This window comes from Natator depressus, chromosome 2, assembly GCF_965152275.1.
Source record: "Natator depressus isolate rNatDep1 chromosome 2, rNatDep2.hap1, whole genome shotgun sequence".
Taxonomy (NCBI): domain Eukaryota; kingdom Metazoa; phylum Chordata; order Testudines; family Cheloniidae; genus Natator; species Natator depressus.
Genome location: NC_134235.1, coordinates 212,374,608 through 212,392,606, shown reverse-complemented (window position 1 = coordinate 212,392,606; position 17,999 = coordinate 212,374,608). Strand labels below are relative to the sequence as shown.

General features: G+C 42.3%; 1 protein-coding gene across 1 annotated transcript in view; it reads right to left on the bottom strand.

Annotated features, from left to right (window-relative positions):
• Positions 1–10,169: 10,169 nt before the first annotated feature.
• The window catches only part of THSD7A (thrombospondin type 1 domain containing 7A), a 496,216-nt gene continuing 488,386 nt past the window's right edge, over positions 10,170–17,999 (bottom strand). The window contains exons 29-30 of the mRNA XM_074945848.1: positions 14,848–14,935; positions 10,170–13,179 (exon numbers count right to left, since the gene is read on the bottom strand). Of these exons, the coding sequence (XP_074801949.1) occupies positions 13,095–13,179; positions 14,848–14,935 (173 nt within the window). The 3' untranslated portion in view covers positions 10,170–13,094. The remainder of the gene's footprint in view (positions 13,180–14,847; positions 14,936–17,999) is intronic.

The window sequence follows — 17,999 nt, the reverse complement described above, 5'->3', positions numbered from 1 at the left end:
GAGGACGGTCAACAAACATATGGACAAGGGTGATCCACTGGATATAGTGTACTTGGACTTTCAGAAAGCCTTTGACAAGGTCCCTTACCAAAGGTTCTTAAGCAAAGTAAGTTGTCATGAGGTAAGGGGGACGGTCTTCTCAGGGATCAGTGACTGGTTAAAAGACAGAAAACAAAGGGTAGGAATAAATGGTCAGTGTTCACAGTGGAAAGAGGTAGAGGCATTCCCCAAGGACTTGTAGTGGGACCAGTGCTATTCAACATATTCATAAATGATCTGGGAAAAGGGGTAAACAGTGAGGTAGCAAAATTTGCAGATGATACAAAATTACTCAAGATAGTTAACTCCAAAGCAGACTGTGAACAGCTACAAAGGGATCTCACAAAACGGCAGATGAAATTCAATGTTGATAAATGCAGAGTAATACACATTGGCAAAATATAACCCCAACTTTACATACAAAATGATGGGTTCTAAATTAGCTCAAGAAAAAGATCTTGGAGTCATTGTGGACTGTTCTCTGAAAACACCAGCTTAATGTACCGTGGCAGTCAAAAAAACTAACAATGTTAGGAAAGGGATAGATAATACAACAGAAAATATAATACCACTATATACATCCCAGGGATGCCCACACCTGAATACTGAGTGCAGTTCTGGTCACCCCATCTCAAAAACATATATTTGAAAAGATACAGAAACAGGCATCAAAAATGATTAAGGCTATGGAACAGAGTCAAATGAGGAAAGATTAAGAAGACTGGGACTTTTCAACTTGGAAAAGAGACGACTAAGAGGGGATATGATAGAGGGATATAAAATAGTGACTGGTGTGGATAACAACCATAAGGAGAGTGTTATTCACTCTTTCACATAACACAAGAACCAGGGGTCACCTCATGAAATTAATAGGCAGGTGGTTTAAAACATACAAAAGGAATTACTACTTCACACAACACACAGTCAGCCTGTGGAACTTGTTGCTAGGTGATGTTGTGAAGGCCAAAACTATAACAGGGTTCAATAAAAGAAGTACATAAGTTCATGGAGGATGGGTCTATCAATGGATATTAGCCAAGATGGTCAGGGATGCAACCCCATTTTCTGGGCCTCCCTAGCCTCTATTTGCCAGAAGCTCGGAGTGGACAAAAAGAGGGTGGGATCACTTGAGTGCCTGTTCTGTTCATTCCTTCTAAAACACCTGGCATTGGCCACTGTTGGAAGGGAGGATATTGGGCTGGATGGACCATTGGTCTGATCTAGTATGGCCAGTCTTATGTTCAGCACGTAATAAAAACAAATGTGGTGTGTTACCTTTTTGATGTAGAATAATTCTTCCTCTATTGGGACTTAAGGATTAGATGTTCCAAACACTTCATCTATTAACTTTACAGTTAGGAATTTAAAGGAGGACTGTCATCTCAACTTAGATTTTTAAAGGGGATTTCCCAGCTTCATATGAAGTAGGAATGGAGGGAGAATCAGTGTTTCTAATATGAACAGGTAAACTGACAGCAAAGTTGAGCTTCTGAAATATCTGGCAGGATGACACATTTATATATTTTAACTCTATCCTTGGCACCCCACTTTTTGAAGTTATGTTCTCAGAAATGCCAACCATGCCTAAATGGTTTTCAAATGCAGTCTGCTCTGATGAGCAGGGACTTTGCCCTCAAAAGAGTTCCTTTGTAAAATAATTATTTTGCTCTTAATAGGGCCTGGAATTGGAACAAGATTGTAAAGCTCCTGCCAATAATAATTTTGGAACAAATTGTCATCAGTTATTCTCATTATCCTCAAGAGCATTTCCCATCTTGCTCATTTTTGAAATAGCACTCTCCTGCCCAGAAAAGATGAAGTTCTGGAACTGCTGGAGAAGGCAGGTAGGGAGGTGAATGAGAGTGTGAAACTCACACTCTGTTTTCAGTGAAATAATTATTTTACATATATTGTTTTACAGATCGTTATTTAAATAATGATAATCACATTTGAAGAAATCCCACAAACATTTTGTACATTGTAAATTGTGTAATGTATTTTGTAAATAATTATTTACAAACATCAGCAAAAAAGGTACATGCTGCTGAAGTATCAGGTGTCAGTCATTGCTGGAGACAGGTTTCAGGGCTAGATGTCTCCACATGCGGGTGTACATGCACACCATGCACTGGAGCTGGACATTTTTCAGCAGCAAAGTCCATTGACCTGCACGGTCATCTTACGTGGCTCTGTGCTCCATGCAAGGTTATAAGAGGCCATGCGGGACAACACGTCCTGAGTCCACCTTTTACCGCTGCATATGGGAGGGGAAGGTGGGCAGATATTGGAATACAAATAGAAACCACACATCTTGAAGAACTTCCTGTTACAGGTAAGTAACCTCCTCTTCTTCATCAAGCGATGATCCCTATATGTATTCCAAATGTGGGTGAGTACGGAGCAGTGATCAACTTGGGAGGTGGGTGTGAGGATGTGACGGGTAAGGCCTGCTGCAGGATTGCACGTCCTACAGTCATGTTGATGGCATAGTGCGCTGTAAAGACGTGGCCAGGGTGCCCTGTTGTTGCCCAGCCGATCTGGTGCCAGGGCTCATCCACCAGGGAAACAGAGGTGGGTGCATGCACCCACATGGAGTGTTCAGTGATCCTGCCCGAATGATGTTGAGTTGGAGTGCACATAGCATTATGTAATGCACTTAGAGATCCAATTGGATAGGCATTGTGAGGAAGGGGCCAGCCTTCTTGACCGTTCTTCGAAGGCTACAAAGAGGCATGGGGAGGCACAAAATGCACGAGTCCTGTCCAAGTAGAAGGCTAGAACCCTGCGGATGTTCAGGGAGTGCAGCATCCTGTCCACGGAAGTGGCATGTGGTTTAGGATGGAAGACCGGAAGGTGGATGGTTAAGGTGAAACTCAGAGACAACCTTTGGGAAGAACTTAGGATGAAGGTGCAGGGAGACCTTGTCTTTATGGAAAACTGTACACATGGGGTCAGCCATCATGGCCAACAATTCATTGACCCTCTGGATAGAAGTGATGGCCATGAGGAAGAGGACTTTCATGGATAGGTGGGCAAGGGAGCATGTGGCCAGTGGTTCCAATGGCAGCTGGGTGAGGTATGCCTGGAGGTCCAGGAGCTATGCCGTGTGGGGCACGATGTTGTGGGGGAGACACCAGTTCCAGAGGTGGATGGCCTCTGTGTACAGTGACAGGGATCTGGTGCCACCCAGTCTGTGTACACTGGGACACAGTGGACGTGTTGGTTGCGGACTGTGGACGTGTTGGTTGCAGAGCAGAGGCAGAAACATGTGGTAGGCCCAGCAGACCATGTGCAGCTCTAGTGTGTTGATGTGCATGTGCACCTGCCTGTGAGGCCAGCCACACCACACAGGGGAAGTGGACAATTGTGTGCCCCACCCTGCCAGGGAGGCGTCTGTGGTGAGGGTGGCCATGGGGATGGGGGTGCCTCTGAGCACTTTGGTAGGATTGGTCTACCAGGTAAAAGAGGAGCAGACCAAGCTGGGGACGGTCAAGGACAAGTCCAGGTGGGTGATGTGGGGCCTGCAGAATGAGAAGAGCCACAGATGTAGGCAGCGCATAGGGAGATGCATGTGTGGTGTCACATAGGTGCAAGCTGCATGTGGCCAAGGAGGCAGAGAAAGAGTGCACTGTCGAGTGCAGGTTGAGGCTCAGCATCTTCATGAGGGTGGAAAAGTGGAAAAGTGGTCTGCCAGTAGGAAGGCTTGCACTGAGACACAATACAGGCACGTTCTGATTAAGTGGATCATCTGCATCAGGAGGAGCATGGATTTTGCCTCATTGACACAGGTGCCCAGCGAGGTGAGAAGTGAGTGGAGGGCTGCAACTGCTGTTGTCATCTCGGTGAGGGACGGACCCATCTGCAGCCAGTAGTCCAGGTTGGGGAATACAAAGTGCCCATGCTGGGTGCTATGACCACAAAGACCTTGGGGGCTGTGGTGAAGCCTAATGGAAGGACCCTGAATTGATAGTGACTGTTGCCTGCATGGAAGCAAAGGACTTTGCGGTGGGCTGGAAGGCTGTCAACATGGAAATATGGGTCTTTCATGACGAGAGCTGCAAGCCATGCCCCTGGGGGGAGGAAGGGAAGGATGAAAGTGAGCATCACCATACAGAACTTGGTCTTTCTGATGAAGTACTGAGTAAACAGAGATCAAGGATTTGGCAGAGGCCCCCGTCCTTCTTTGGGATGAGAAAGTATAGGCAGTAGAAGCCCCTGTCAATGATAGCACCCTTCCTGAGGAGGGTGTCTGCCTTATGTTGAAGAAGGGTGTCATGGGTAGGGCTTCCCAGAGAGAGCTGGTGGGAGTCCTGGTGAGATGGAAAAGTGAGGAATTCTATCGAGTAGCCATGTTGTACAATGTCTAATTCCCAGTGATCAATAGTGATCTTGCCCCAGTGGTGGGTAAATAGGGCAAGACGGGCCCAAATGTGTCACGGGGGGCCGCAGACCGTGACATGGGGGGAGGGGTTGTTGCAGCTCTCGATTATTGCATCAAAATTGGGCCTTCTGCTTGTGGCAAACACAGCAGTGGCTGATGGCCATGGGTGCTGCGATTGGGGGCATCAGTGGGCTGGCTCCTAGTAGGTGGAGGTGTCTGGAACTGTGGCTTTGGTTGGCATCTATTTTCATGGAGAACAGTTTGTCCTCAATGAAGAGGAGGTCCTGGGTGGTAGATTGGACCTCTCTAGGAAATTTGGATGACTGGAGCCCCACTTCATCTCTCATCACTACCCCCACGGCCAGGGAGTGGAAGGACCTGTCCTCCTCATCTACCACAGCCTGGAGGCGGCCCTCATCCAGCAGGACCTGGAACCACTGGTGCTTGTCCTGTAGGATGTCCTTCAAGAGCTCTGCCAGCTTGGCATAATTGTTAAAATCATATTTCGCCAGCATAGCTAGATAATTGGAGGTGTGGAATTGGAGGGCTGCGGACAAAAAGAATTTGGGGCCTATGAGGTGGTGCCACCTTATCTGGGAGGACAAGTGGAAGTGGAGGAGTGGTGGTGTGCCCATTACATGGCCGTGTGCATGACCAGCGAGGGCAAGGGGTGTGTTGGAGGGAGTGGGAGAACAGAAAGTCAGCCTCCTTGCCATCATGAATTACCTGCATTCCACCCTCTTGGACGTAGGGGTACAGGATGCCAGTGTGTGCCACACTGCTTGTGTGGGTTGCAGAATGGTGTTGTGAACAGGCAGAGCTGTATGTGTCGGTCCTGAGGTTGGAGAATGTGCAGTGGCTGGTCAGGTTAGTCCTGGACCTCCTCCAGGGGAATGCCCAAGTCAAATGCTGTAGCAACTCCTGGGGCTGTTGGAGTGAGAGGGTTCGTGGGATAAGGGCCTCTTCTGGAGAGGAAGAGGCTGCTGTCTGTTCTGGTGGTGCTGGCAGTGCCGGGTCAAACTTTGGATCCTCCTTGGGTCTGAGGCAATCTGTGCTGACAGAAGGACAGGGGTGGGCTGGTATGAGGCCACAAATGGTGGGTACAGCTGGCGATAAGGGTCCAACACAGGGTAGTGGTGCCATGAGGTGGGGTCCTGATGGTACTGTGGGTCCCAAGGACAGAGGTACCGCCCTGGCAGGCCCGGAGCGTAGTGCATCAGGAAAGTGGGCACACCCAGGAGTCCACACTGTGCTGGCAGACCAGGGAGGAGGATGGCTCTTCAACTGAGAAGCCCTCAGAGTCTGAAGCAGCCTATGGAAGTGGTGGAGCTGTCAGCGCAGGCAGTACCGCGACTGCTGGAGACAGGTCACAACTGAGGAGGAGCAGCTCATCCACTGGTGTAGGTGGCCATGGGACTGAGAGAAGTGGCAAGGGTGAGTACAGCAGTTTGAGGTAGGGACCAGTGGATTTGTCTGGCCCAGTGTCCAGGGCATATCCTGTTGTCTGCTGAATCCTGCCATGGCTGAGGAGCGTGCACTGGCAGGCTATCATGACCCTCAGTCATCGTGGTGCTGGTGGGTCTCACTTCCGCTTCGCCTTGCTCCTGCCTTAGGGGGTGGCCCTGTGGGGTCATCGTATGACATCTCATGCAACCCAGCCTGGCTTGGGAAAGGAATGTGATGCGTCATGGCAGTCTGCAACCGGGACCTGCTGAGGTGTTCATGAGAGTGCTTGCAGTTCTCTTTGTGCGCCTTCTCATGTCTCAGCGGTGTTGATTGATCTGGGCGTGAAGCTGAGGGTGGAGTGCTCACCACTCATGAGGGGTGGTGCACAATCGGCACTGATGGTCCAGGATCAGACTTTCCACGAGGCTGAAGTGCCTCCACCATGAGGAATGTGCAGAGGTGCAGAAGTCAAGCATCATGGGTCCTTGATGGGAAGGACTTGCAGATATCACAATGGACGACAAGGTCTCTACGGTCTAGGCAAGATGCACAACGCATGTGCTCTTCGCTCACAAAGAATGAGCAAGGGCATGAGGTGCAGTTCTTGAACCCTAGGAGGTGGGGCATAATCCCCCGAAGGGGATGGGGAGGCCCCATATGGGGCTACTATATAACTAACTTCTTTACAGAAGTAAGAAGGAGCAACAGAACTATCTATCTACAACGGATTGTCATTCTCGTAGCGGCTATGAGCCTGAAGAGAGGATTCCGACTCCGACCATGAAGTAAGAGGGAACTGAGGGCATGTCGCTTCCCATGGCCTCTTAATACCTTCCATGGAGCATGTGGTGACATAAAATGCCGTGCGGGTCAATGGACACTGCTGCTGAAAAACTTCCAGCTCCGGTGCATGGTGTGCATGCACACCCGCATTTGGAATACAAATAGGAACCCTCGCTTGAAGAATAACTGGTGTTTCAACATTTCAGAAAGAAATATTTGCTAAGTATCACATTTCGAATATCAGGTAGTCCTTCTGAGAGTGGCACTGCAGCAAAGGGCTCTTGTACCAGTAATGGTAAGCTCAGATTCATTCACCAGTGTATCTGATTGAGAACCAAAGAAAAGAATCACCCCAAAGGTCCCTTATTTGCCTTGAAATCACCCAGCTGCTACAAAATATGAAATGACCTGCAATTTCTATGAGAAAATTTCTGATTGGCTGATTGGAGAAGGCTCTGCAGACAAACAGGACTACAGTCATTGCTTGAGCAAGGAGTCTGCCAAAAAGACAATAAAGCAAGGTGTTTGCAAAAGGACAGTTAGATTAGATACTTCTCCTAATATCAACTTGGTTATGGTCTTTTGGCTTGTGAGGACAAAAAAAGATTTTCCAAAGCATGTGTATTGCATTCTGTAAATGGTTTTGGAGGGATATTTTAGGTATTGTTAATTTTCTGGGCATTGTGACTGTTGCTATAAGAAGAAAAAAACAGAGAAAGTTCTGATGATGGGGAGAGAGTTAAAATAAGGACCAGGAGGGTTGCAACAACGAGGTGAGGGGACCATAGACTTATCTGCAGAGCTCTCATAGGAAGCAAAAAAGTCCTTTAAAGGAGAAAGAAGCTTCAGAATGATTGTGTAGGTTCTTTTCTAATGCATCCCCAGCATAATATCGTCTACAAAATATACTGATTTATGTTTATAATCAAACCTGCTCTTACCTGCATGGTCTTTCAAAGGAAATCTTCTTCAGGATCATTATGTACCTTGGTTTCAAACTGAATTACAAGTTACAGTGTTGCTTACAAATTCAGATGGAGTAAGTAGCTTCCTATCTATGAAATGCATTAACACGTCTTTGGGCTTTTCTATGTGGTGCATTAGTCTGCAGAGGGATGTAAATTCTAGTGCACACTAACTGGCCTGCGTGGACCCTGTTGCTGCACACTAAAAGTTCCTCAGTGCACATAAGTATCATTTTGTTTCGAACAGTACTACGTTAAAGTGCTTTTACTGGGCACACCAGTCGGGTTAACGCAGGCCAGTTAGTGTGCACGAGAATGCACACACCTTTAATGCAAACTAATGCACTGTGTGTCATGGCTGTTTCACCAGTTGTTTAAAGTGGAGGCATGTTAGAACACTGAAAATGGGAGCACAGCTCCTTCTACTATGAACAGAATACACGCTGAGGAATAGTATCAGTGCACCATTATGGCAATTTTATTAAATAAAAAAGTATGCTGGGTTTTTTATTTTATAGAGTATGTAGCGTAGCTAGCAACACATCCTGGTTTTGACAAATTCTATGTATGTACAGGACTGAATTTTAAAAAATGGTCTTTGATTTTGCAAAACTATTTCACTGCAATTTGAAACTAAGCAGACAGACACCAGAGAGGGATTATCTAAAGTTCAGTGAGGGCCTAACTCAACTCCCATTGAAGTTTTACCACGAAGTTTTTACTCCTCCATGCAAGCATTTTTTTAAAGCCCTTTTAAAAAGTAGGCCTGTAATGCTGGAGGCAGGTATATTCTGAACCGGTGTTTAAAAATATACCTCAGAAATGGTCATTAAAAAAAATCTGAACTTTTTTGAGGAACATACAGACAGTCTCCAGAAAACTTCAGTCTCTCTTCTTCCCAGCAAATCCACTACAGATTTCTAGGGTTTAGAAAAGACTGGGATTATTTTGGCCATCATGCATTCATCAACCACTCTGCACATGACAAAGTAATCCATTATGTTGTGGGGTTGTTTTTTTGGTCCTTTACACAACATAGTGCCAGATCCAGTGAAATCAATGGGAGTCTTTTAGTGGAAGTTGGATCCGCCCCAATATTTTTATAAATGACTTTTCCATTGATACTTCTTTTGACCAATCAAGTTTTGAGATCAGGAGAGGAGCAGCAGAATTTGAAATTATAATATAAACTATCTACTCATACTCAGAGTATGTCTACACTACCCGCTGGATCGGCGGTCAACGATTGATCCAGCGGGGATAGATTTATCGTTTCTAGTCTAGACGCGATAAATCGACCCTCCGAGTGCTCTCCTGTCGACTCCTGTACTCCACTGCTGAGAGAGGCGCAGGCGGAGTCGACAGGGGAGTGGCAGCAGCCAACTCGCCGTGGTGAAGACACCATGGTAAGTCAATCTAAGTACGTTGACTTCAGCTACGTTATTCATGTAGCTGAAGTTGCATAACTTAGATCGATTCCCACCCCCTTCCCCCATCGCTAGTGTAGACCAGGGCTCAGAGAGGTCCTGACATTGCAGTTCTTTCTTGACTTATTGCACAGTTTTGCCTAAGTAAGGACTGCAGGAATGGGCCTAGATGTCTGATTTTGTGAGGGTAAACAATTTCTTCTCTTTATTTTTTAAAGGAATAGCTTTTCAGTTTACTTTCAAGTAAAAAATAATATTTCAAAGATGGCAATATTTTAGGGATATGGACTTTTATTAGCATCTCCCTCCACCAGAGCCAAAATCATTTAATAACAGACACGTGAAAATGATTGTGTTTAAATTTATTGTCAGCAATACATCAGTTACGTAAAAATAATCCATATGAAAATGTAAGTCTTGTTACATTTTCACATGCCATCTATATTAACTGAATAAAGCTTAGTGACAATATACACAAATTTGCAGTAGTTGTACGTAAACATTTTGTGCATTAAAAAAGAATATACATAATTTAAAAAATAAAAATGCATTACACAATTTACAAATTAACATTAACCAAAAAAAAGTAAACATTCCTCAGACAGCTGCCTCCTTACTCTACAAAATAAATATTCAAGTAAATTAAGTTAGGCAAAATAAACTCTTAACTTTGGGTGAGCACGATTTACATAAAGGTAAAAGACAGATTTCAGTTTCATCCAAGGTATATTTTACAGTGATTTATACAGAGTATATAAGTGGGTCTTTTCAGATTGTTAAAATGGACTTTATTACACTTTGGTGGCAGAAAGGGAATTTTAAAATGGGTGCATTGTAACAAACATACAGAATCTTGTGCAGTATCAGCAAAGCTTTGAAAAGAAACTGCTCCAGGACTCAAAGCAGACACAGTAATCTAGAAACTACAGATTTTTTAAAGGAAATTACAAACCACCACACCAACAAGAAAATATCTACTCAGCTATTTTCTGAATGGTTTAGAGACACTTGATCACTGGAAACATTACTTTCACACACTAACAAACTACAGTAGTGGCTGCTTTAGGCACTGGATTTGTAGAAGCACTCTGGTTTTTAACGCAAATTACTCTTCATTCTTTATGAAACTTGTGGGGTTTTTTGTTTTTTTTTTTGTTTTTTTTTTTTGTTGGTTTTTTTTTTTTTTTACTGTTTCATACTTACAGGGCTTGACCACCTTTTGTAACTTTTAGATTTACAGACTTACAACTCTCCTCATATCCTAAAAATCTTTTTAAAGAATGCCTTTCTTCATAAAGAAAGAATAGGCTATTCTGGCTCCAGTTTTACAAAACACAGAATTTAATACAATTGCAGATCTGTACCAGCTCTTGATTTTCTTTTCTCATGAAATACTTGTATGGATTGTAAAAGCCAAACACCCATTCTTTGTCTGCATTTTAGCAATAGTAATTTTACATGGGGAGCAACAGATGATAGCAAAGCTTTAATTGGAAGTAAATTGTGAAATTTTGGGTGTTCAGGTTCACACAGGCTTCATGGTGAGCGCTACAGCGGAGCTCCTGCTAAAAGACTAGCCAGTGTAATTAACAGTGGTAACTTCTTGCCAATTTAAGAACCCTCCTCACTTATCCGCACGGACAGAGACGTTCGCCCGAAACAATTCAACACCCAGAAATGGGCTTCCAAAGGTAATTAATTCATCCATGACCAAGTTTCAACGTCATATTTTTAAAGTTTTATTTGCAATTTGATAACTTTCCCACCGTCCATTTTTTTTGTCTGTCTGATAAAGTAAGAACTAACTTTTTATTGTTTCTCACTGAAACACTTCAAAGAACTTAACTTTGTACATAATTTTTTTTTTGCCCTCAGTCTGTAGAAATGATGTAAGATTAAAGCCTCAGTCTTGCAATTTGTTGTATGTAAGTGAACTGTTGCCACAGCAAGGAGCCATATAGAGTTCTGTGGAGTGTTGGGCTGGTCTGGCAGTCCGTCAACAAGTTGCAGGATTGGGGTGTAAGGTGTGAAATGGAACCTGAACAAATGCCTATTGCTAATTGACACACACATTTGTTCTTCTCTTCTTACCTATGCATTAGGAAAAGATCAATATCATAGTGTGATATCAAAACACTGGTATTACCATATTCTACTTTTGATTTTTGAACAAAACCCACTGATTTCAATGACAATTTGACATGGAGTCAGGACTCATGCCGCCCAGTGATTTCAGTGGATACATGAGCCAGCCCAAAGTTGGCGAAGTGTATAGTTTTACTGGCTGTACAAAAACTGGTACTTGGGAATGGTGCAGAGGAATGGTGGAGGTTAGTAAAAGACCTGAGACACTAATACTGAACTTTACACCACAAGTTTTTTGAAAGGTTTTGTGATAAAGTCTTGTCATTATATTGCTTGGTAATAGCCCAGTCATTTTTCTTTTTCTTTTAGGCGACATTTCTAGAAGCCATTCTGGTAGAGTAAGCCCTCTCAGGTCATGAGTCATGTCTGCGACAGGTGTAGATACAATGGTAGCACAACATGCTTCATTGGGGAAGCATAACAATGAAAAGCTATCGGGATGGACGAGGTTAACATGTAAAGAAAGGAGTGGCAATGAACTGTTATACTACCAGAGTTAAGAAAAAGTTATCTGACTGTTTAGTGAGGCAAATATTTTGATATCCTTCTTTAACCAGTACTTTTAAGACTTTAGCTGAACGATTAAAGGTAAAGATTACATCCAGTTATCCTAACTAAAGGGAAAGTTTTACATTGGCAGCTAAAATGGCAATTATTTTGCTTGGGAGAGGAAAAATATGCAACAAACTTTCTTCGTTTAGCTGAACAAATAATCAGAATATTTCACTCAAGATGAGAGGGCAACCACTTTTCTTTCTTTTTTTTTAAACAAAGTTAACAAATATAAAAAATCTAGTCATAAACAGCCTTCAAAGTACAATTAGAAACCAACTGGAGAATCTACATTTGTATAAGTAGATGGGCAAGAAACTAGACACTTATATTACTGCCACGATATAGACTACAAAATGGCTGCTGTGAGGAGAAACAGTGTATACAGTACATGTATTAGCTGATTCCATCCAGTCACAGTCCAAGCTGAACTCTACTCTCTTCAGGATTCAAGAACTGAAATGCCTGCTTGACGCTCCTGGCACAAGATGCATCATCATTCTTTTTGAAAAGAGGCAGTTTCTATGGCAATACTAGTTAAGTGCATATCATGCTGCACTAATATAGTGCAAAAATTTGCCTAACATGTAGCAAAAAAGATGCAGGCAACAGTTTGAGAGTTAGAGAAAGTAGAAACATATTGTAACATTTACACCAGGTATTCATTTTTCCAGACAGTAACCACTATAAAATACTGAATCTGAGGATGTTTCCTTCCTAGATACTTGTGTATATGAGGCATTGATATTTTGGAGTGATAACAGAACAGTCTTGCAAGAGAATCTTTGCTCTCTGAAATGCAGGTTAACACAAGCTACACAATTTCCAAGATGCTGAACTTGTTCAATCTTCTCAGTTAACAGCTTATTAAGCACTAAAATGCTCTTTAACAAGTATATAATTTGACAGAATAATACATATGCTTCAACTGAGTATATATGTTATGCTTGAATATAAAGAGTTATAGACAGCTTGGTACAAACTCTTCATGCTCAGTGATTATACTTGGTTAATGGTGAAGGTAAGTCTGGCATCAGGGCTCTCAACTGTGAATATTAAGTGAGCCACAGTGGTCTGGAGACCGAGGTGGTTTTGACAGTTTCAAAAAACCACATTAATGTTTCCAATCTGCCAGAATTCTCTGTGCTCATGGCTTAGAATAAAGCAATAATGCCTTGAATATCCATGGGCATTATGAAAGCCATTCTTCTTTGTTTTATGGTGCAGTTCTTAAAAAACAAAACAAAAACAAAAACCGCCTAAAATCCTCTCTGTAGCATGCCCTTGTGCCTTTGGACACCCTCTGATTTCAACACAGTAATGTAGAATCCAGTTGCTGCAATGCAAAGTTATATTTTACATATCTGCATCTCCGTCATAAGCCAGTGTTAAAGGTTTCAGCCGATTGTTCTGCCTTCTCTGGGGTTTCTTTGGCTTTTTGCTGAAACAATTAATAAAGTTATTAGAAAATAAATTCAGCTTTAAAAATGAACCTCTCTCTGTAAATGAAAATCTAATGTGGTATAGTAATTATTTATAAACTGGATGGATTGTTTGTCGGTAAAATTTAAGTGTATAAATCCTCAATTTCAGCTGAAATAACCCCTTAAACATCCAAAAGTCACAGTCTCTTTAAATACCAAATTTTCAGTGAGAGGCGGAGTATTTGAATCGAGATTAGATTTTGGTTCTGATATATGACTGTACCAAAACATGAATGTGGTGGGAAGTTTTGCTTTCTGTGCAATATGTTGGCTGCATGAAAAACACAACCAGGCTCCCTCCAGTTGTAGATGTGATCTGGAACCTAAATATTTTAATCTCCCCTGAAATTTTAAGGGGTTCAGATTAGAGGTTCTGGCCCATTGCTGGTGGTATTCTTTCATCATTAACTTGATGATCTGAATATGGTGCCTGAAATTAATCATTTACATTACATTATTGAGTTAAATACCTGTTGCTGTGGCACACTATCTTCAACAAGAATGTTTTGACTAGTGCATCTTGGTACATCCTCCAAAATAATATACTTGCAGCAGTGAATAGATTAATTCTAAATCATCAGACAGGAAATGCCTATACTGCATGGATACTGACTCTCTAGTTACCTTTAATTCAGTAGTGTTTTAAATCTACTTGGCACAGGTGTAAATATCTAAAATGCACAAACAAAATGTACTTGATTCTCTGGAACTGGTAATATTAGATTAATATACGTAAATCCTAATTGTTAGCTTCATTTGGGGCAGGGCATGAAGATATATTTAAACCACTCTAGTACCACTCCATCCCAGCTCTGAAATTCAATTTGGAGTTGCCTGAGGGCTATGCAAAGTTGCTTCATCTACCTATGTCCCCAAAAGGAGCAATTCCAGTGGTTAGGAATTGTTTGTGTTCCAGCCAAACACACGTTTCCCTGGCCATGTCACCTTCACCACCAGTGGGATTGCACAGAAGCTACTATATTGGTCCTAACCAAACCCAGCGATTCCCCTACTGCAGAAATCCTCAGGCAACTAGATCTGCACTAGTCTTGGCACAAAGCAACCACAGAGGCTAAGATCTGGCCCATAGCATGTAGAATAAATGTACAGACACATTATACCTCAGGCTCCTGGTAAGTTGCTATGTCAACATTTGGTCACAAAATTTGGGCACCCCGATATACCTCTTGGACCATTCATAGGGAACAAACATTAAATTAGCCTTACCTGGCCACTTTTTTTTGGGGGGTGGAGGGTTGTTACACCTCCAAAAACACAGCTCCTGGGGTATTATTCTGGGTTATAATACAGTAATACTTAATGGAGACAAACTGAAAGGCAGTTGCATTGGAGACATTAAATGCACACAACTACTAAAGACATCTTTAACGTGGCTCATATTTCTAAAACAATATTTTCCAGGCCTCAAGAAAGTTGTTAATCCACTGAAAAAGTATACAGAAGTAGCAACTGCCAGTAAGCTCATTTTGGGCAAAAGCATACGCACACCAAACTCTGAAGACGGTATACTCGATGTAGTTCCCATAGCTGAATTAGATTCATTGAAATGCTCAATACACAGTCCATATTCCACTTGTTCATTTAGGAATAATTAAAGAACTCACCAGGCTAGATAGATCATAGAAACAATAAAGATGAGTAAAACAAATGCACCAGCAGCTACGCCATAAACCCAGGTCTTCAGCTTCCCATCTAAAAGGAATGAATGTTAGTCATTAGTTTACAGGTTAGTCTTGTTGCATTGCAGGTTTGAATAGCAATAATTATTGTCTGCACAAGCAGCATTAAAGCCTAATATGTACAGGCGTTATTAGATTACTCAGTTACAGGTTTGGTTAAAAACACTCTCAAGATGACAAGGCTGAACATTAGAGCAGTTTTGGTTTGATTTACAAGTGAGCACTGCCAGTCGTGAGCAGGCCAGCCACCCAAAAAGCCCACAGTCTTGTTTGCATCTTGCACTGAGTGTGCAGTCATGCTCTACTTTTCAATAGGCTGCCTGCTTCTCAGGACAGAGCAGGTGGACATGGGAGAAACTGGGTGATGTGAACCTACTCAACTGCAATCACAGACAAACTACCACCCTGTATTAGTTGGTAAGGGGTAATCCTGGAGAGTGAGTGTGATTTTAAGTGTTGTACTCCTCACTCAGGAGAAATGGAAAACACTTTTTAAGTGCAACTTTTATTTTGGCAAAATAATCTACATGTTCTCATTTTCACATGTTTTTTTCTCTTTTTAGATAGCTTTAGTGACCAGTCTAGTGTCTGACATACTCCTTATTTTGTCTTGAGTACAACAGTTCTCCTTGCTGCACGCCTAGACAATGATCTTCTGCTTCCTTCCTTTTTAATTGCATTGTTGGAACATCTTCCTTCCCCCCCACCCCTCCAAACTTATTGTTGGCCTGTAGTCTAAACAAAAGTAGAATTACAGTCTGCTGTTATCAAGGATCTTATATCTCCACAGCTCGGTTTTAAATGCCTATAGTTACAAGACATATCACCTCCTCTTTTCCCCTGGTGTCAAACAGGCTCTAACAGACCCAACTGAACACCCTACTCTTCGGTGGAGAAAGTGGGAAAAAGCTGCTCTAACTCTCTGGTGGGTTTTGACTGAATGCCCTGAATAAACCTTTCATAATCTGGGGTTCCCTGCTGTAGATCGGAAGTGTTCATAATGCACTGTCCCTATTTGACTTTGGGGAAACTTTGCAACTCCTGAAATATGAAGATGGAAGCTAACCCGGCAAAGATTCTGTGACCTGCTGAGCCCCACGATGGATTTCAGAAAAGGTCAGAGAGAAGGACTTATTTATTCACATGTCCTTTTTAAAAATAGATTTGGGTTTGAACTGGTTTGACATTGAACTAGCTCAGAAGAAATACATCCCACCTGCCCCTAAAGTGAATCTAATATTTGAAAACAAATTCTTATGCAGTAGGCTGACTAGAACATATATACCCACGTGATTTTTCTTGTCAATGCACATGTGATACCTCCCAATCACATTTGTGTGAATTATTTTTCACACACTGGGGCCAAATTGTGCCTTGACTATACCATATACATCTCCAGTACTGTCAGTAGGATGGTAGAGAGTGTAATATGTGTTAGGGCAAAATACGCCCATGGAGGGTAGAACAAACCACACACTGTTCTTGTGGTGGTGTTTTCAATATCATACCAAGCAAGTATTGGTGAAATTGGGAGCTTCAAGCCAACCCTTTATAGTACTTTGATAACTTCGCAGAACCAAAAAGCTATTTCAGTGAAGGTTACAGTGGAGCTTTTGACAGCGTATTAACGATAAATGTATTCACACAGAGTTTGCTTCCTAAACTTCCCAGTAGCTTTCCCTGCTGCTGCACAGGTAGGTACGCAGGTTTTATGCTATCTAACCACCCAGGGGCTGGCAGTCACGCAGACTACTTGATTTAGACTAATTAATAGAAAAACATTTTCGCTGGCTTAATGTAAGGGAGCTAATAACACTTAATAACCTGAAGCAATGAAACAACTGATCCATTAAAGATGGACTGAGGCAGTAGATTTGCCCTGACTTATCCAATATTGGATGTGATAGCAATTCAGATTTCATTATGATTAAAGTGTTCAGTGTCTTCCTTACAGGGTTATTTATATTCAGCAAGGCGGTGGTGGGTTTTGGGGTGGAGGGCGGTAGTGTGGGGCGGGGTGGGGGGGATCATTTACAGTTGCTGATGTTTTGTTAATCTACAGCTAAAGCCAAAGTTCAAGTGGTAGAATGTTATCTGGAAATTTGCAATAAACTGTCTAATATGATTCTTTCAGAACTAGGCGGGGTAATTTTTAGAGATGGGAGTACTGGTTTGGATACAATAAGAATGATCTAAACGTTCAACCAAAATTAGAACTGAATCAAGTAAACCTGAACCTTATTCAGAATTCAAAACGTTGCCTTGCTTTTTACTTTTGCTCCCACCTTCCCGGTTTTCACCAAAAGTGGAATTACTGAAACAACAGAGACTGTTTCTGTACTATTCATGTTTCTCTTGTGGTAACTGGTATTTCCATTTTAGCTGAAATCAGGAAGTACTGAAAATTTTGTAAGATCCTGATCTTACAAGACTTCCAATTCAATTCTTAGACCAAACAGATACAGTTGAACTAGGGATGAACATCCAAGTTTCTAGATGTTTATTTGAATGGAATTTTCTCTCACTTTGGGGTAATAATAGCTATTAGTTGAGATTTTAGGTCAGGTCAGTTGGAGTGGAGTGGGTAGCCACATCAAAGAATTTCACCAAACTTACTTTAGAATTACAGGGAATGAGGTAGCATGTAAGAAATATGAGGTACTTGCTTAGGGAAGCATGGTGTTTTGATTAAAGTTCTTTTCATGTTGGATCAGTACTTAAAAGTACTGATACTTTGGGGCAGGGATGATATTTTTGTTCTGTTTGTACAGTGCCTAGCACAATGGGGTCTTGGTCCATGACTGGGGCTACTTGGTACTACCACAATACAAACAACAACTATTGTGTAGCTCTACTAACATCAGGCTAGAAACGTAGTTGCATCAGATCAAGACAATCTGTTCATCCAACATGTTTCTATAGTTCTCATCACTGGAGCATTTAAGTGGTGATGCAGATACTTCTAGCTGAGATGTTTGAGTTTTATAAGTGTAATAAAACTTTCAGATGAAAACCTGACCTGCTAAAATGTTTACATCTTCTACAAACCACAACCACCCCAGTGGTATCAGTGGGGA